The 20,227-nt window shown below is 42.9% G+C and overlaps 1 protein-coding gene across 1 annotated transcript in view; it reads left to right on the plus strand.

Moving 5' to 3' along the window:
- The window catches only part of LRCH2 (leucine rich repeats and calponin homology domain containing 2), a 47,612-nt gene extending 28,410 nt beyond the window's left edge, over window positions 1-19,202 (plus strand). Inside the window, exons 9-21 of the mRNA XM_056859012.1 lie at window positions 799-896; window positions 982-1,049; window positions 1,215-1,319; window positions 2,785-2,853; window positions 4,325-4,373; window positions 8,636-8,752; window positions 12,436-12,480; window positions 13,768-13,818; window positions 14,680-14,737; window positions 16,147-16,256; window positions 16,750-16,887; window positions 17,136-17,213; window positions 18,790-19,202. Coding sequence (XP_056714990.1) covers window positions 799-896; window positions 982-1,049; window positions 1,215-1,319; window positions 2,785-2,853; window positions 4,325-4,373; window positions 8,636-8,752; window positions 12,436-12,480; window positions 13,768-13,818; window positions 14,680-14,737; window positions 16,147-16,256; window positions 16,750-16,887; window positions 17,136-17,213; window positions 18,790-18,909 — 1,106 coding nt within the window. The 3' untranslated portion in view covers window positions 18,910-19,202. The remainder of the gene's footprint in view (window positions 1-798; window positions 897-981; window positions 1,050-1,214; window positions 1,320-2,784; window positions 2,854-4,324; window positions 4,374-8,635; window positions 8,753-12,435; window positions 12,481-13,767; window positions 13,819-14,679; window positions 14,738-16,146; window positions 16,257-16,749; window positions 16,888-17,135; window positions 17,214-18,789) is intronic.
- Window positions 19,203-20,227: the final 1,025 nt, after the last annotated feature.

The following is a 20,227-nucleotide window of genomic DNA, read 5'->3' on the forward strand; positions in this document are numbered from 1 at the left end:
CTTTTTTGTGAGGCACTATATGGAACTGCAGGCACCCCATGAGTGCTCAGCCATTGTCTTGCCCACATGCTTGATGTCAAGGGAATAAAATTATTCAGGCCTTGTCAGATGTATCAAAAAAACAGAGGAATGTAACTCCAGTTTATATAGGCACTATGCAACTGTTTGTTGGTAGGATTATAGCTCACTTTCCCATTAATTTTCAAAGGTGTTCAAGGAACACCTACAGTACTAAGCAATGGTAGCAGTTTGTACAGAAACAAGCAAAATAATTAAAGGCCTAAGACAATGAAGAGATCTTTCTCTTGATGCCTAAATGACTGTGTAGGAGTTGGGCAACAATATTGGGAGAAAGCGTTCCAAAGACATGGTGCCACCATCAAAAAGAGTCCGTCACTGTCAGCCACCTGCCTGACCTTGGGAAGTGGAGCACCAGTGATGATCTAGTGAATGGCAGGTTCATATAGGAGGAGACGGTGTCCTTGAGATACCTGGGTGTAGGCTTTGAAAGGCTTTACAGGTTACAACTGGTATTTAGAATGGCACCAGAAACCTAAGTGGATTTCAGGTGTTTCAAGACATTTTTATTATAGTGAATTCCAGTTTGCAGCCTAACAGTTCTGTGCTGATCCCAGTTAACTTTCTAAACAGACTAAGTTGTTGTCACTAGAGAAGGTGGTTGTGAGGCTGTGTTAAATAAATGTGTTCTGCCCAAAGTCTGAGGACTGAGTATGTTATATATGCAGTTAAATCTTCTTTCTCCTCACCTCTCTGCTATCCCTCATGCTGTACTGCTAGACCCAGATGTGTGTGATTACCTTGATCCCACCTCTGAGGATGTGGCTTCTTGTGACCAAGGAGATATACAAACTGGACCAGCAGTCTGTTATATTAAGGTAGCTTGGTAATATAATTCAAATATATTAGCCATGTAGTATTTCCTTTTATTAAAGCTTCCTATACTTTTTTTTCATTTGGAAGGAGCGAGCAAAGCAGGCTGAGAAGTCAAAGAAAACGGAACGGAATGAAGATTGGGGGGATGAGAAAAGGTGAGTCCCCAGCAGTCCTGGGATATTTGGGGGGGATTCTAGAAGGGCTGTTGAGCAACTGGGGTAGGGACCATGAGTGGCTTTAGGTGAGATCTTTTGTTTTTCCTGGCTCTTCTCCAGCCATTGTCCTGACATGCTTGTGCATCCAATATTTTGCTTTTTTAGGAGTCAGAGAGAACAGCTGTTGGCAGAGGAAGATGATGAATTGAAGGAAGTGACTGACCTAAGGAAAATAGCTGCCCAGCTATTGCAGCAGGAACAGAAGAACAGGTATTTAAACTGTGGTCGCAACTGTGTGTGAACCACTGTGTACGTTGCTTGGCAGCATTTTTAAAAAGCCTTCAGGGTACCCCCTAAAATATAATTCATGTGTACAGAGAAGATAAACAATCAACTCTTTATGAGGTTTGGTTACAACAAAAAAGCATGCATTTTCATGCTTCTCTGCATCTAGTGTTTGGAGAAACCCAGACTTTGGTAGAATGTAACATGATCTGTGTTCTGCACTTTGAAGGTCAACAGGTGGATTTGTCAGTATTGTACTGTGATATTTGTAGAGGAAATAAAATATGAAAAGGTGTATGTTGGATTCGAAACACTTTCAGTGTATTTGTAAAGATCTGATCACTAAGTCCTCTAAAAAAATTTTGCATCCTCAAAAATATAAACCATTGCTCTGACCATTAAGCATTTTTATCTTTTTAACCCTGTAAAAACTATCCTCTTATTCTTTTCTGCTGACTATATTAATTACTTCCCTGTCCTCTCCTGTCAATCTTTACTGCTTCCTTCCTCCATCTCTGGGTTCAGACGGAGGCCTTTAAGCTATAGAACATCATTCAGTGAAAAGCTCTTCCAGAGGACAAGGGCAGCAGGACGCGCATCAAGGTATTTGGTGTTTATGGCGCATGAATTTCACATATCAGCACATTGGACAAAGTATTTCTTATTATTGTGCTGGTGAGAATGCACTTGAAATAGGGGAGTTAGAATTCCAGTAACACCGACTTATTTTGAGGACCCTTCATGTACAGATACTGCCATCAAAATAAACTCTACAAGGCAGTTTTTTCCCCATGAGGGAGAGCACCTACAAGTGGCCTCAGTAATAAATTTCCCACTGGAAGCATTTTATAATTCTCTCCTGCATGGCACACCAGTCTCCTTAGGGTTTTCTGTGTACTTGCCTGTTTAATTTTTAAGCATGCCATGGCCAACATGCTGCATCTCTCAGCTGCTAGATCAGAAGCATGGCTACTTCTGTGGTGTGGGGCTGTTGTTCCTGTCCTTGGTTTTTGCAATAGGGCAGGATACATAGAGAAATAACTTGCTGCCTCCTTTCTTCATCCTTCCTTTCTGTCTTTCTGAATCTTCTCTGAATCTTCTTCATTGCTCCTATCTTGACCATTCACAACATCCTTTTGTTCCCTGATATAATTCTCATTAGTCGTTTGCCCAATCTGAGTGCTTCACCGTAATTCATAGTCCCTCCATATTTAATACCTTAACTGAGAGCAATGGGCTTCAAATAGATAAAGAACAATAGGCAATAGCATGAAGGTAACTTGTTGGTTTTCCCAAGGCAACACAGAGAGAAAAAACAAGGGGTGTAATGCTTTAAGAAAAGTAAGATTTTTGCTTGGAGTTCCAGTAAAAGAGAAAAAATACAAATGCAGGTTAAAATAAGTCACCTCCGCACACTGTGTTGTTTCAAGTGTGCCTGTTTTGGTTTTAGACTTCTGAATCACTCCACCTCTGTAAGCACAAGGAACAGACCAAAACAGACTGTGGAATCCGAAAAAAGGTATTTGCATTCAAGTAATTTGGGGTGAACTGGTATAGTATAGCATGGTGGAGATTTATGGAAATGTGATTTCTTAAAGCTTAATTAATCTTTAGATAACGAAAATAAATTCTAAATTGCTACTGCTATTGTGTGAGGGTGCTTTTGGCTACTGTTAACGCTGTAGTGGATCCACAATACAACAGCCTACTACATTTTACAAGAGCTAGAATTGAGTCCAGTAGCACATAATAGCCCATTCCTGAGCTTGGTGGCTGAATGGGCTTAGGTGACACCTAAGCTGGTGTCCATGCTGCTTGCACAGCATGGTGTAGGGGCACAGTGTAGGGGCACTTACACTGGCCCCCCTGGACTGTGGCGGAGTCCCAGGAGGCATTCCTGGGGAATTCTGGGGGGCGGAACTGCCATTAGGCAGCTTCCTAACCCCTTTCAGCCCGGGGACACCCCCTTAAGCAACATCGATGCTGTGCCACCTTTTTGTTGGTGCAGCATGACTGTTTTCAATGGGGCTTTTCCCCCCTTTTCCAAATTTTTATTTTAAAATAGCCCTCTTTTCCCCCTGCTACAGCAGTGAAACCTCTTTAGAGGCACTGCGCTGCTGCCGCCACAGCCACGCCATCCCCAGCCGCTGCAGCTCTTAGAAATGGGCTGTTAAGAGACCAACATAGTTTTCAGGGAATAAGCTTTTGAGAATCAAAGCTCCCTTTGTCAGATACCATCAGATGTTCATCAGATATGTTATGAACTTTGACTCTCAAAAGCTGGACATGAATCTAGCTCTTCTACAGTAGACCAACAGGGCTCCTGAAACTACATTGTACAAGAGTTTCAAGAGGATTTTGAAAGGAAGCGAGAATAAGGGCACAAGTGTGCTTTTAAGAAACGGCCCTTTTGAAAGATGCATATTTACAGCCTTCCTGAAGTATTGAGTTCTGGCAGAGTAACATTTTCTGTATTCTCTGTTAAAAGCTGAACTCCGGATTGCATAAGGTGTGGAAGCGAATAATAGAAACCAATGTTTTTTAGTTCTCTGTACTTGAGAAAACAACTAGCCTCTGTGTTTTATTCATCAAAACTGACACTTCTGGGTACTGCTAAGAACACATTTACGAATGTTTTGGATATCTAAAGGCAAGCAGTGGTCTGAATACAACCCTTCTACTACAAAGATGTTTCTCTTTTTGGAGTATAGTTCTGGAATTCTGTACTATTTGTTGATTGCAATTATAGTAAGACATTACCATTTTTATCTTTGGGGGGTGGGGTCACCTGTGCCCAGCTCACCTTATCTATGTTTTTCTCCTTTTTTGCCATGTGTGTGACCCACAAGTTTCTAGTCTATATTGCTATTAAAAATATTTCAGTCCCTGCTCTGCCTAATTATAAGTTGTCTGTCTTGATATCAGAAGTTTGTGTAAAGGAGGATGACATCCAATGCAAGAAACAATAATGATTTGCTTTTTTCACATAGCCTTTCAGCAGATGAAGCAAATTCTCCATCATCCCCATACAGCTGGCAGGTAACGTGATGATGTGCAAGCATGCAATATTCCTCTTAGAGCACTTGTTGGGCTTGACTCTTGCCTGAGTTATTGGATTACGATCTATATATTGATATTGGTCATGTGGGGGGGGGGGGTGTCAAAGGAAATTCTGGTTTGAGAGAAACTAATCTAGATTTAGTTCCAAATGCCACTTGAAGCATTCTGGGTATTCCTTCTCCATCAACCCATCCTTGATCAGACGGGTTGTTTTGATATTTTGTGCAGGGTTTTATTTTTATCTTCAAGGGTTTGTTTATCAAAGATGCATAGACTTAATAGCTTTGTTTTTTGCTGTAATGACTATGAGGGTTTTTTTTTTTTGTTCTAAACTGATTTGGAATGTAATGCATTTTTTACTTGTAATAAATTCCTAAGAATTCTTACTTAGCCCTGAACCTGCAATAGCAAGAGAAAATACACTGTTCATCTTTGGTCTTCTGTGCAGTCCCACATTAGGACTGTGCATGAGCAGGCCTGCTGTGGAGAGATTCTTTTCCTAGGTTAAAATTCCACTGGGGGAGCTGAACTCTCTCTCGGAGCCATTGTGACCATTTCCTGCCCAAACAGCCACGTGGTCCAAGCAAGGAGCGCCCCTTCCCTCAGTTCCTTCTTTGCCACTGGCAGAGTAGGTTCTTCCTAACGGCTTTCCAGAGTGTGATCAACTCTTTCTTCAAACTGGACCTGTGTTGGTTTTTCCTTCAGCTTGCACTTAGTAAGCAGCGCAATTGTAAGAATTTTTCTTCAACCTTGCTTGAGTCTGCCTCAAAAGATTTCTACTGAAAACCCCACCCCCTTCATCTGAGGCAGGTGGCTGGTGGTGAATTTTTGAAATGGCCCAAAGGCATCTTCAAGGAGTGATCCCAATTCAGAACGAAAATTACCCAGACAGAAGATCACAATCTGTCTTTTTTTTGTCTGGGTGAGGGGTGCAGCGTTGCTGCTTGTAAAGCCTGTCAATAACTTACGGCCAAGGCTTAGAGCTACAGGGCATCAACACTGAAGGCTGCCTTCTGGGAGAAGGCTGTATTGTCCTCAGACGCTCCCCTCCTAAACTACGGTGCCCGAGAGGCCTTCCAAATAGCTCTCTGTGGCCTCTACTAAATCAGTCCCAATGGGCCTATGGTCAGATCCCCAGCAGTCATGGACCCGATCCTGCTACCCCTCGGTTCCAAGGAGTTCATTGGCACCTCAGGCAAAAAAAAGTCACTATTCAAGTCAAAGCACAAAGGTTCTGTGAAGCCAGAGCCAAAACATAGATCTCACTTGGTTCTAGATCCAGAACTGTTACATGACCTCAAGGAAACCATCCCCCCTCCAAGAACATCATCCCATCCGCTCATTATCTCCACCTCATTCTTTTTCTGAGGGTGAACATGACCTGCATCCAATATGATCATCGGAACTGATCCAACCACTGGATCTGAGGCAAGGGTGTGCAGAGACCATTCTGTCCTCTCATTGGCCGCCACTAATGCACATGCCTATCCTTATTTCATATTGCCAGCTTACCTACAGGACTGGGGCGACTGTGTTCGGTCAGTTCTGAGAACGGATCCGACCCCTACCCAACACCTACATCACAGACATCCATCAGTTCCAGCAACATTATCTGCACCTCCAGCATCTTCTTATGTGGAGCCCACCTTTGAATCTGATGTGGAGGGCACGGAGGAAGGCACCCCAGGTTTAGAGGCCACCTCTGAGTTCCCCTTTGACCCTTTCTCTGATGAAAGGGTTGGGAATACATTATCAGTGAACCCATCGGTGGATTTGAAGCTATATGCGGAGCAGATGTTATGAATGACCTAGTCCCTGGAAATAGATGTTATTACTACTGCTCATAAGCCAAAGGACAAAATAGTATGTCATTTCTATTCAGAATCACCAGGTATGGTAGCCTTCCCCATGCTAGAGGGCTTCTTAGACATGACCACTGAGTTGCAAAGGAAACATGCCTCCTTCCTGGCTACCTCCTGTCACTTAGAGAATCTCTACAAGGCTAAACAAAATTGTTCCTTTTTGAGCACACCATCATCTTCCCTGATTACGAAGGAGATGCAACCCAGGGGCAGGCAGAGTTAACATGCAGCACCCATTGACAAAGAAGGAAGAAAGTTGACTCTTCCACTGTTCTCAGTTAAGGACTGCTTACTATCAGGCTATCCTGGCTGGTTACCAGTTATTCCTTTGGGAGAAGATGAACACTTATTTTGATCTCCTCCCAGAAGATAAGAAGTCCCTTACACGACTGCTACAGTCAGAGGGGTAAACTGGAGGACTGTGGACTGGACTCTACGATAGTTAGGAGGATAGAGAACCGCACCCAAAAAGTGGTTGACGGTGGCATTTTATCTGATTGGCGGGAGGTGTCCTGTGGGGTGCCACAGGGCTCAGTTCTGGGCCCAGTACTATTAAATATTTTTATAAATGATCTGGATGAGGGGGAGGGGGGGACTACTCATTAAATTTGCTGGTGACACTAAATTGGGAGAAGCAGCGAAGACCCCAGAAGATTTCTCAAACTATTTGACAAAAGGATTATGTTGAGGACAACTATTGAGTTTTTACCAAAGGTGGTATCTAAATTCCACCTAACTGAAGAGAGTATTCTGCCCACTTTCTTCCTTGCCCCTAGTTCCAAAGCAGAAAAGAAACTCCATAGTTTGGACATGAAAAGAGCCTTATTATTTTATCTGAATAGAACAAGGGTTTTCAGGAAAGACAAGGCATTGTTTATTTGCTGTTCGGGCCCCTCTAAAGGGAAGAGAGCTTCATCACCAACCTTCTTGTGGTGGACTGTATCCATGATAAAAACTTGGTACGGCCAGGCCAGATTGCCGTGTTCGCGGATAGTACTCACTCCACAAGAGCACAGTCCGCTCTTTTCAAGGAGATCTGCAGGGCCATAACGTGGTTTTCTGCTTGCAATGTGGTCTTCTGCTGACGTGTTCATGAAACACTATGCACTGGAACTGTGTGCAAGAAGAGCAAATTCAGTCAGAAAGGCTGTGCTTCAATCTATGTTCTAGTGATGCAATCCTGAGTCCTCTTCCCACCTCCTTGGTGAGTAGCCTACTAAAATCCCAATGTGAGACTTGCATAGAAAATCGAAGATGAAAACAGGGTTGCACTTGCCTGTAACTAATGTTCATCAAATGTCTTCTGTGCAGCACACGTTCCCTCCCACCTGCCCCGCTACACGCTCTCAGGTTCAACATAGTTAATGCTTGCAGCACCTCAGGTGGAACTGAGGGAAGTGGCGCTCCTGACTCAGACCACATAACCATTGGGTGGGAAACCATCACTTTTGAGAGAGGGTTCAGTGTCCCCTAGTGGAATTTTAAGCTAGGGAAAGAATCTTTCCGCAGCAGGCCTCCTCATGCACGATCCCAATGTGTGCCTGTACAGAAGACACTCAATGAGCATCAGGTACAAGTAAGTACAACCCTGTTTTCTTTTACTCTATTCCAAGGGCTGAGAGCCACAGGGAAGTCATACTTCCTTTTAGGAGGAAGATCATGTCCAACAGCAGGCCAGCAACACCACAATGATGAGCCACAGAACATGCAGTTATAGGGAACTTGCTTCTACCTTAAAAGTGCTCTGTTCCACATATCAGTTGTCCTTTGACAGTAGCAGTGAAGGACATTTTGCCTTCTGCCACTGGCCAGAAAGCCAAGAGCCACTGGGTCATTGCATCACCACTGTAGCAAAAACAGTCATCAGCAGAAGGTCAGCATTGCCTTGTCTAATAGCCCTGATTTGGAAGAAAGGCAAGATATAAGTTTCATAAATAAATGCCTGTTAACTAACCTTCTGATCTGGCATTGTTAAGCTGGTCTCCTTTTTGGGGGTTTTTTTCTCCACACCCTCTTTCGGCCTCTTGTCTTGCCTTTTGGAAGAAAGGCAAGAGCCTGTGTCTTACTTTCACTTGTCGACATTGACTGTCACCAGCTTTATGCACTGAATCTTAATTTATGTGAGCTGTTCAGGGAGACAATTTAGCCCAAAAGTGGGCTAAAAACAGAATAAATCTATTTGCAAACTGGCAGTCTTGGTGCTATGCTTTCCTTGTCTTCTAAGCCCATTGCTGCGGACAAGCCCTCCGAGCATTCATTCGGGCAGAGTACCCTTAGGATTCTGTCACACATAATAAAATCTCAACTGATCACCTCTAACTAGAATATCAGAGTCCTGCTTCGATGTTGTAAGGTGGCATTATTTCCCTCCCTCCACAGTCACTGGAAAATCAGAAGGACCAGTCAGATGTGCAGCATTGGCCAGACACGCAGCCAGTCATCTGGCAGAATGAGGAGAGGAGGCGGAGCAAGCAGATCAGAAGAGAATATTTCAAGGTTTGTTGCCTCTTTATGGTGATAGGTCTAATGTTTGACCTGGTCTGTATAATAAATAGGTTCATTGTTTTAAAAAGCATTAGCTGAAGCAGCAGTCTGGACTGATTTAGCTCCCTATAAGCAGGGATCTGCAACTTGCCTGTAAGCAAGGAGAGCCAGTGTGGTGTTGTGGTTAAGAGTGTCAGACTTGTTTCTGGAAGACCCAGGTTTGAATTCCTACTCGTGCCATGGAGGCCTGCTGGGTGACCTTGGGCCAGTCATGCACTTTCAGCCTAACCTACCTCACAGGGTTGTTGTGAGGGTAAAATGGAGGTGAGGAGAACGGTGTAAGCTGCTTTGCATCCCCATTGGGGAGAAAGGTGGGGTATATGTGAATAAATAAATCAAATTAGAATTCTTGCCATCCATGCCAAGCTGTTGCTGGACAGCCATTTAAAGAAATAGTTAAATGTTTTCTAGGTAGCTTTGGGTCTCTTTCCTTAAAACAAGTAGTGCTGATACTCTTTTAGAAAGTCAACATAAATACTCTTCTAGGGTATTGAGGGTTGTATTAAATAAGGGTGCTGTGAATGAATATTCTCCAGTGCCTGGAGAATGGGTTTCTAAGCCTATATCCATTGAGGAGCAAGTCACTGTGGCTCAGCCTTGATTTCCCCATCTTAAAAAAGGAGCAGTATGCATTTCAAAGGACTGTAGTGAGGTCCTGAGAAGCACTTTATGAAGTGGTAGGTAATTCACGCTGCCGAGTTGGTACAAGTTGAGAGTGCAATAAGAAAATGCATTTGGTGAGCAAGCAAGTCTTCTGGCTCTCATTTAAGATTAGGTATAATTGAAAGAGGCTCGGAGTGGAAGGAACAACTTGCCCCTGTCCTCTTATGCAAGCCTTTCTCCCCTATGTGCATGCTCAGTACAAAAACTCCTACTTAAAAAATACCCTTAGCTCATTGTCAGTTCTAGGGGATTCCTTTTCTTTACCCTGACCAAACAGTACAAGAAAAATTCTCAGTAGGATTTGTCCTCAACTGGTGGCTAATGCCAAACCCATCTTTAAAAGGAACTTAAGGAGAGAGTAGATTCTGCAACAAACCCTGTGCTGGGAATAGTGAAAATGTAGAGCTAAAGAAGGTAGAAATGTGTGATTGCTGTGGTGAAGTTGCTAGAATAATGAAAGACACCTTAATGGTGTCTGAATTTTTGTTGTTGTAATGCAGCAGAGCAAGATACAGTAAGAAAATAACACAAGGGTATGTTGGATTAGACCAAGTTCCATTATTGTAGCTGTCTGTTTCAACAGCAGCAGCTGACACCCCTGAGACTTGATGGTGATAGACCCGAGCACTTGGCAATCAGAGGAATGCTGCTGTTGAATGTGGAGGTTCTGCTTTCAGCTAGCCTGCCTATGTAGCTACCATGAAACCTTCCTTCCATGTATACATCTTTTTCAAAAAGCTGATTAAAGTTTGTGGCTTTCCTTCCTCTGCTGCTAGTAGATTTCAGGTTAAGTATTTGTGGGTTTCACAGTAGATCCTTATAAAACATCATCACAACATTCAGATAACAGTATGGTTATGTGTTGGACCAAAGATCCTGGCAAGGACATGCTGTTGCCTCTTTGAATTAAACATTTAGAATACTCGCCCACATCCTCCAAGCCTCATCTCCAGCCACCTATTAACTCTGTAGAAGTATTCACATGAAACTGCCTTATATTAGTCTCTCAAGCTCAGTACTGTGTACTCTGACTGGCAGTGGCTATCTGGGGTCTCGAGTGGAAATTGTTGGTATCACCTACTACCTGATACCTTTAATAGGGAGGTGCTAGAGATTGAAGCTGGGACCTCAGTTTTTTTTAATATGCTGCCTCTCCAGAGTCCTGCTCAGGGTGGCTCACAAGGTTAAAAAAACCATAAAATAATAAAACATTAAAATACAGTATTAAAGTAAGCCATAGGAACCACATGCCATAAAACTGCCCTCAGTATAGAATCATATCACTGAAACAGCTAAAAAAGATGGAACACTTAAGTTAAGCCTGAGTGACAAGAAATGTTTTGGCCTGGCACTTAAAAATAAAATAGGTGCCAGGCAAACCTCAAGGATCCACCCTGAGCCGGTTTGCTGGGGCAGGCGGACTACAAATATGAAAAATAAATGAATAAGGGGAAGAGCATTCCAACAGGTGAGACCATATCACTGAAAAAGCCCTGTCTCTGGTTGCCACCTGCCTAACCTCTGCAGGTGGGAAGAGCATCTTAACTGGGGGCTGGACAGTATGGGAGGAAGCAGTATTTCATGTATCCCAGCCATGCTGTGGATTTCGCCCAGGGATGAATGGGCAGCCAATGGAAATCTTTCAAGTATGGGGCTGATACAGTCCCTGTATCAAGCTCCTGACTGTAGCCTGGTAGCTGCATAAGAGGAGGGTGTTTCTTTTCTCTATGCCTGAGCAATTTCCCTTTCCCAGACATATACATAAATAGGATTATGTTGAGGATGGTCTGTATGTAACCTCATTTCCTGGTTGTCTCAAATATTGGCATTTCTTATCAGCTTTCTTTGAAATTGCCTTTTAGTATGGATATGATAACGTAGCTAAATCTGAACATAAACCTTTACCACAGGGTGGCACTGTCTGTCTGTATTCTGACCTACAAGGGTTGTTGTTTTTTCATCCCCTGAACATAAGTGAAGCCTCAGTGCCATTCATTTTCTAAGGAATAGAAAAACAGAATGTTCTCCATTGTGCAACTGGTACATTCTGATGTTTCTCTCATGACAAGGACGCAAGCTGAGTGCAACAACGTCACGCGCATTCTCAGTAAAAGTAGCTCTAAGAATAGATAATAGTGTTGCCTCAACTGCTTAATTTAGGCATGTAGGGACATTAAGGAATCCTTCCCCCATGCACCCAAGTCAGATTTCTGGGAAGTAGACTCTATTTGTCATTTGAGAGAGGGAAGGAGGAAGTCTTTACTTCTCTGCCAAAGAACTCTTTTGCATCAACTGAACACTGAACAATGACTCATGGCTTGTCTTTAAAAATAAATAAATTCACATATACTTTCCAGGCTAAGAGTGGTTTGTATTCTGTGTGTGAATTTAAATGGCAGAGGTTACACGTGTGAACGTGTTTTGGTGTAGCAGGGATGGATGTGAAGCTTCATTACTTGCAAACTGAGGTCTCCCTGCACCTTTCTCAAAGCAAGGTGATGTGAATATATAGGACGTGATGGAGGCCTGATGTAAGCATGGAGCAGAACGAGTGCAGGAGTTTTGAAGAGTTTGGACTTTACCAGTTCAGACCACAGCAGGGGCAAGTTTCACATTTTTAACGGGCTTCTGCGTGTCAGTCTCTCATTAGTAGAAAACTGGCACAGTTTGGAGGGGATTGGAGTAGAACTTTTCTCTTAAGTGCTAGATCTTTGCTTGCAGAGTTTCTGACATAGGGGAACATTCAAAAATAGTACCCATCGCCTGCCATCTGAAGTGATGCAATCTTTTCTACCACCTTTAGATTTTCCTACTTAATGATGCAGAATGAGCTGCCCCAAGTCTAAGAAAACATTTGTTGAGAAGAAGGAAAAATTAGAGGCATTTTGGAAGATGTTCAGGTTGGGATTTATGCTAAGTAAAAGGCATCCTATTGAAACGCAATTTTGAAACACAGTTGTTTGCTTTTTCAGTATAAGTCTTCCCGGAAGAGTTCAAGTGGAAATGAAAATGAAGAGGTGAGTTAGTACTATAATAGGACATAAATTGATCACAAAGTGAAACCTGTGCCTATTAAAGCATAATTCCTACTTTGTAGGCCACTTCTGTACAGCCAGTGTGATGTAGAGGTTAAGAGCTGTGGACTCTAATCTGGAGAACCAGGTTTGATTCCCCACTCCTCCACATGAAGCCTGCTGGGTGACCTTGGGCCAGTCACAGTTCTCTCTGGATTTTCTCAGCCCAAGTGGAGGTAGGCAATGGCAAGCCACCTCCTAACGTCTCTTGCCTTGAAAACCCTACAGGGTCACTGTAAGTCAGCTGTGACTTGACGGCGCTTTTCAGACCACTTCCGAAGTATCTGAAGATGTTCCTTCTTTTAAAGATAGTTTCCATACATTGTAGCAAGGATTTTTAAAAGTTTTGCTTCCTTAACATGTCAGTATAAACTGCTGGCTTTAGTACTTGCACATTAAAATAGCTTTTAAAAAAGCTAAATACATAGTCCTCAGCTGAAGAATTCCTGTGTTTTAATAATTTTGCTTGCTTCCTTTTACATTGCAAAGAATCTCTAAATGATTACCAGTGGCAACTTGACTTATCACAGTTGCAGTCCATTGCAAGCTAACTGATAGAGCTGTTGGTACACCTGTATTAAGAGTGTTTTCCACATGTCTTGCTAGTGCTGAAGTTTCCAGAGCAGCAGTTCTTTGTCATTTTAGCATTTTCCCTCTTGCTCTGTTCCTTCAAATAAAAGGGAGTGTCGGATGCCTCAGGGGTAAAATCTGACAGTTTAGACTGAGAGAAACTAGCTCTCCTTTTTTTCAAAAAGCTCTTTAGAAAGAAAATGTAGTTTTTTCTTGGCCTTTTAAAGACAGCAATAGTATTAATGTAGATACTGGCTGCAATCCAAATGAGTATCAGGAGCATAGTTGGATTTTATTACTATTGGCAAGTGAAACTGCTTTGGGCTGAGCTCATCTTTAACTAGCCACTGTTGAACAGGCACCTTGTTGATTTGCCTCTGTGCCATTATAAAAATATTAAAGAGGCAGATGTAATAGGAAAGAATTTTGCTAGCAATGGGATCCGAGTTCTGAGATTTTTCCCACAGGGAAAGCTCCACATTGTAATATAGTTAAGCATGTACATACCGTCCTGGCTTTTTTTTTTTGGTGTGCATGCATGTTTAGTCATATATGTGTATGTACAGGAAAAGGCATGCATGTTTGTAATTTCATGCCAAACTTTCTTTTTAAAAGTCATAACTTCCATTTTATAATTCCATCTTTTTGGTTTCTTTTTAGCAAGACAGTGATAATACTAATGTGTCCCCACAGTCTCCTGTGTCGTCTGAGGTACAAGTCTGTGTGTGTGTCTGTGTTTATTTGAAGCAGCTTTTCCCTCTCCTACCTGCTAACTTGTTGCAGTGTGGACCCCAATTCGAAAGCCCCTCTCTGCAAAACTAGAAACGACTGCACCATAAAAGTTGCCTTGAAGAATTGTCTGGAGTATTTTACACGTGGCCTGCAATTTAAAGTAGGAAGGAAGTAGCAAAACAACTTCAGGCTTCTAATTTTTAAGTCATGCTCCTTTTCCTTTATGAAAATTGCTCAACTGTTTTTTTGGGGGGAGGTAATATTTAAGGGGCCCTGACCTGGATGGCCCAGGCTAGCCTGATCTCATCAGATCTCAGAAGCTAAGCAGGGTCAGCCCTGGTTAGTATTTGGATGGGAGACCACCAAGGAATACCAGGTTTGCTGTGCAGAGGAAGGCACTGGCAAACCACCTCTGTTAGTCTCTTGCTATGAAAACCCCCAAAAGGGGTCGTCATAAGTCAGCTGCGACTTGACGGCACTTCACACACACAATATTTAAGGGATACCCACCCACTGTCCTCTTCAAGAAAGCAAAAAAGCTGAGGCAACTTTGGTCTAATTAAACTGGTTTCGTTTTTTTTATACAGCATTGCCTGGTCTGTTTTTAGACATGGCACTAAAATGGGGCTTGTGTAGGCAAACGACCAAGGGAAATGTCCCCAGCGTCTGTTGCTTCTCCCTTCTAAGAGTGGACAGTCTAACTCTAGCATCTTCCCAAACATATAATTCCAGCTAAATTAATGGAAAAATCTCTAGGTTTGCAATGCAGGGAATTGATGACAATCCTTTTGAAGTGTCTGAATGCTAACTTTCCCCCTTCTGTCTCTTCCCTCCTCCCAGGATTATGACAGGGCAGATGGTAGTTCTCATGGCCCCTTCGGATTGAAGCCCAGATCAGGTGAGGCACTACTTCATGTGACAGAGTATTTAAGTGATATATGGGAAAACAGATTATTTAAAACGAGGAAGTGGCAGGGAGGTAGAGCTGCTCTGAAAATAAAGTGATCTCTTGCTGTAGATACCTTGGAGAGTGGGAATTATGTCAGGTGAGCTCAGAGGGTGAGCCTTTCAGGAAGAATTCAAGTGCTGCTCAGCCTACCTTAAAGAGAATCAAATTATGAGAGGGATAAGGCTCTGGGACCGGTGATCTCTCCCTCTGCTGGGATTATTTGGCAGTGGATGTGAGCATTGTAAACTTTTGGCCAGCAGTAGCAATATGCAGGGTGTCATGATGACTGTGTCACCGAGAACTGTGGTTGAGCTCCCTGTGTCGCCCGCTTGAAGATGGCTTGTACCAGTATTCATGCTGACCACGGTGACACTCTGCCAGCGTGTCAGTAAGGAGTCCCTTCCTTCTGCATTGTGAAAAGTTACTGCGAGCAAGGTTTGGGAGGTGGTGGTTCAGGCAATGTATAAAGTAGGTATGGGGAGAGGAATACACATTCATAGTTGTCACAGCGTGAGGTGGGATTCTCCCCCCACCCGTACCTGTGTGGGGCTTGTTGTTGCATCTCCAGTTGGGCAAGTGGAGGCTCCCCTTTGGTGTCAGTGTCCTCAGATTAAATGAGGGTTCTGAGCAGAGCAACATTATACAAATGCTACAAAAATGTTTTCTCCTGTGGCTGTTTGTGCAAAGTGCCCCTTTTGTGGGGTTCCAAGTGTGCACAGCATGGGTTTGGAGAGATACAGCAAGGGGCTTTACACTGTCACCTAAAGTATACGTGTCCTATGGCATTGAGACTTTTGATTGGCTGCACATTTAGGCAGGTATCTAAGCTACCGTAAGTTTTTAAAACTTACGCCAAGGTTGTTGCTGGAGTTACGTTACACTTGCATCGGGGGAGTGACTGGAGCAGGAGAGGCTTACGAAGGTGACTGAGCCCTGCTCCACCCCAGATGCTGGCCTCCTCTGTGCTGCACTTACATGGGCCAGGTGTGGTTTGGCGCAAGGATGTTTCTGGGATATTTATTTACTTTGCGTATAGTCTGTCTTTCTTATCGAGACTCAAGATGGATGCATTTATGTATGCTGATGTAAGTCTTAGCCATCCTAAGCAGTTCAAGGATAGGACGTGCCATGGCTGAGGTAACACAGCTGCATTTGCACACATTCACTCTTAAGCAGGCTGATCTGTGGACTGTACCTACGGAAAGTCTCCCCTTTTACCCTGCCATGATGCAGTAACAAGATTGTTTATTGAACTTAACAGAAGTGATGAAGTGTGGGGTTTTCTTGTCTTTTACTGTTGTTTCCCCCCCCCCCCAGCGGTTTAAAATGCAGAACATGTACCTTTTTTCACTTGGCAGCTTTTGGCCGTTCTCGTCAGGACTACAGCACCTTAGACCCTGGATTCACGATGAGAAGGAAAATGGAGCATTTACGGGAAGAGAGAGAGCAAATAAAACAGCTACGCAATGTAACTTTTTTCTGTCTAAAATGGATCCATAGCTCCCTTTGCAGAGTAGCAGAAAGCTTTTAAATATCATGCCAAGCCACACTGGAATGGCAGTTTGCTATGGCAAGCATGAAAGGGGCTTGTTCATGCCATGTGCTTCCCTGTTCCTCCCACCTTCCCCTTCCTGTCTGGCACAAAAAATAAACTCAGTGCTTTAGTATTCTGGCTTGTAGGGGCAAGCAAGCTTTAGTTGGCTTAGAGACCTGCATTCTGGCACCTGTAGTTTGCTTTTGCACTGCACACAAAAAGAAGAGGGTGGAGAAGCAAGCAATAACAAAAGCCACACTTGTACCCTTTGCTGCCAATTGAATTGTGGTTTAAAGTAATATCTGAATGCGGCCATAGTGATTTGAAGTTCATTAACAGTTAGATGCAGAAAATGTAGAACCTGGTCTACACTAAAACCATTGTGACAGTGGCCATTATTTTCACTGCAGACTGTTGTTTTTAACAGAATCTTGAGTCACGGTTGAAAGTCATTTTGCCAGATGACATTGGAGCAGCACTGATGGATGGGGTGGTCCTGTGCCATTTAGCCAATCACATAAGACCACGCTCTGTTGCCAGTATTCATGTCCCATCACCAGCTGTGGTGAGTAAGCTGCGCATTCTCAAGTCTAGCAGACTTCGTGTACCGAATTTTTTTCAGCCTGTCTTCACAGTGCATGAAATAAACATCCTATAACCTTATGAATACAAATGTGAGTCCTAATTAGAGTTCTCAAGGAATATGGACTCTTTCAAATGGTTGGTAGAACGTCTACTTTTATACATGTATAAATCATACCTATCAATTTCCTTGATAAATAATGGTAGTGATTACCTGTGTCTTTTTAACAGCCTAAACTCAGTATGGCGAAGTGCCGAAGAAATGTTGAAAATTTCCTTGACGCTTGCAAAAAACTGGGTGTCCCACAGGTAACTGGTAAAAAAAACACCTAACTGTGATCATTGAGTTGGTGACATTTCAGCTTTTGTAGGAACCCTTCACAAACTGTAGAGCTTTGTATAGAGAGGGATAACAGCCTGTTCTGGTGAAGAGTAGAGTTGGCCAGGTTGCATAGGATAAGCTGGAGGAAGTGCATCATAGCTTTAGAACTTGCAATACAGTGGAGGCATACCTGCCTCTGTCTTCCATCTGTGAACTGCTGGGTGGATGGGTGGTGAGACTCTGCTTTTATTAGCTCTGCTAATAGAATGTAAGAGCCCTGTGGCGCAGAGTGGTAAGTTGCAGTACTGCAATCCAAACTCTGCTCACGACCTGAGTTCGATCCCAAAAGAAGTTGGTTTCAGGTAGCCGGATCAAGGTTGACTCAGCCTTCCATCCTTCCGAGGTCGGTAAAATGAGTATCCAGCTTGCTGGGGGTAAAGGGAAGATGACTGGGGAAGGCACTGGCAAACCACCCCACAAACAAAGTCTGCCTAGAAAACTTTGGGATGTGACGTCACCCCATGGGTCAGGAATGACCTGGTACTTGCACAGGGGACCTTTACCTTTTAATAGAATGTACAGAAGTCAGAGTCATGCATCTAGATCTTTCCCTCCCCCAATTCCCCTTCATTGGGAAAGGTAGGCGAATAGGAACAAGCAGCAATTCATTTTCAACCAAAGACCGAAGAAGAATAAAGCTGGTGATGTGTATGTACTTTAGACTGTTGTGGTTTGCCTAACCTACCTTATCTAGTACATATCTGCCTGCCCTTCCTCTGAGGAGCTCAGGGAAGCACATGTGGTTTTCTGTCCCCGTTTCATCCTTAAACTAACCTGTGAAGCAGGTTAGGCTGAGTAACCAGACTAAGGTCACATGAAGTTGCCTTGCACTGAATCAGTCCATTGTCTACTCAGACTGGCAGTGGCTCCCCAGGGTCGCAGGCAGAGGTCTTTCACATCACCTATTGCCTGGTCTTTTTTAAACTAGAGATGCCAGGGATTGAACCTGGAAGCTTCTGCATGTAAAGTGCAGGCTCTTCCACTAAGCCACAGTCCCTCCCCAGAAAGCTTCATTTGATAGCATGGATTTGAAGCCGGACCTGCCAGATCCTAGTATGACACTAACAACTACACCACCTTGTGTTGCCATGTTTTTATTGTGGGGGGGGGGGTAGAATACAGGTAGGGCACCACACGACTAATTCTGTATACAGATTGGTGCTTGACTTGTATTTCTTGCAGAACGGCATTCCGTAAAACATTCTAAGCTTATCTTGAAAGCTGGGAAAGCTTCAAAAGCAGTTTGAATAACCTCACACTATGTCACCAAGGGAAAATGCAAGAAGTCCCACTTATGGGCATGTCTAAAGTAGCCAGTATCTTTACATGCTATATACATTCATATTATTAACGGAGTGGGGGCGGAAATATGTTTCTTTTCCCCAAGATGTATGCTTAAACAGGAACAGATAGTGGAATAATGAGCTTCGGGGAATAATGATCTAAAAAAATCCATTCAGCTGCACCAACTGATACTAAGAGTTGTGTTCATTCCTTTCACAGGAGAGACTTTGCCTGCCTCATCACATTTTGGAAGAAAGAGGTCTTGTGAAAGTTGGACTCACAGTTCAGGCTCTTCTAGAAATACCGTCGTCTAAAGCACCACAGCTTTCCTGTCTGTAAGAGGACGGTCAGAGAACAAATGTTGCCATAATGTGGTTGCTACAAATTGATGTCAACCAGTCCAGCTTCCTCCAGAGGAACACCCCAAGCCATCAAAAGTTGTTTCAGGCCAGGTGGTTTAGGTGGAGCCTTATTTTGGGCCTTTGCGTAGAATCTTGTTGTCAAACTGACAGTGACCCAGCTTAGTAAAGAATTGTACTGCTTGTTTGCTGAACTCAGAGCCATCAGATTTGGAGATCTTCAGTCCCTTGCCAGGTCTTAATTCTCCCATTAACACTTCATGAAGTTGTTTTTCCCCCTTCTTAAAAAAGAAAAGATGAGCCTGGGATTTTATTATGGTGTACTGCTTTAGGCTCTTAAGAGTTGAAGCACACGTTATAGGAGACAATAGGTGCATATATGGGCAGGGAGTCCTGCCCAGTTGCTCGCTCTCTGTGATCATGGATTCATTGCTTATAATATGCATTAGTCTCCTGCGCCAGGCTGTGTGCGCACTGCAGGTCCAGGCTAAAAATGTGATTTGAAAAATAGCTCTCAAATCGCTGCTGCTTGGTTGGTAGAAATCTGGATGATCATTTACATTGTCCATTTTTACCATATTCCAAAATATTTGTCCTTCATTTCTTGCACTTCTTACTGTTGTACCATCCCCAAAAGTTTAGTTGGTGTATGATGATGACGAAGAATAGTATACAGTATAAAGGAAAAAAAGTTGTGTGGGGTTTTTTCAGTATTCTAGGTTGGTGCCAAAAATTTTTTTTCAGTTGTACTGTAGATTGTTTACATGTGAAGTGCCTGTGTAATTGATAACTTTTACTAGTCTTAAAACATTTTTGCAATTCTTTTTATGTCTCAATAGATACAATGCGTATTTTTAAATATTAGGTTTTTTTGTAAGATTGGTAATAAGTGAAGTTTAAAAGACTAACATCTGGGTGTTGGATGTTTCTTCAGTTTGCACAGTTTGAATTTATTAGGTTTGATTTTTTTTTTAAAAAAAGAAAATGTAAATACACTTTTATTTATCCTATTTAATTTGATACTTAACCACTTTTTAATGTATTGTTGGACAAACAGATGTCACTTTTTAAATTATTTTCCTTGTCTGGGATAAACAATGACTTCTAGAGTGAGTAAAATGAGTCGAGTGGAAGCTTACGAGTTTGGGGGTAAAACTGCCAAAAAAAATTCTCAGGTTTATATTGTGACTGTTAGGATTTCACATCTTGCCCCTGACTTCACGTTGTTGTTGTTCTTTTTAAAATTAGAGGAAATGCCATAGAGTGATGAAATGGAAGCCAGAAATTGCTCAATTTTT

Source organism: Euleptes europaea, chromosome 13, assembly GCF_029931775.1.
Source record: "Euleptes europaea isolate rEulEur1 chromosome 13, rEulEur1.hap1, whole genome shotgun sequence".
NCBI classification, from domain to species: Eukaryota; Metazoa; Chordata; class Lepidosauria; order Squamata; family Sphaerodactylidae; genus Euleptes; species Euleptes europaea.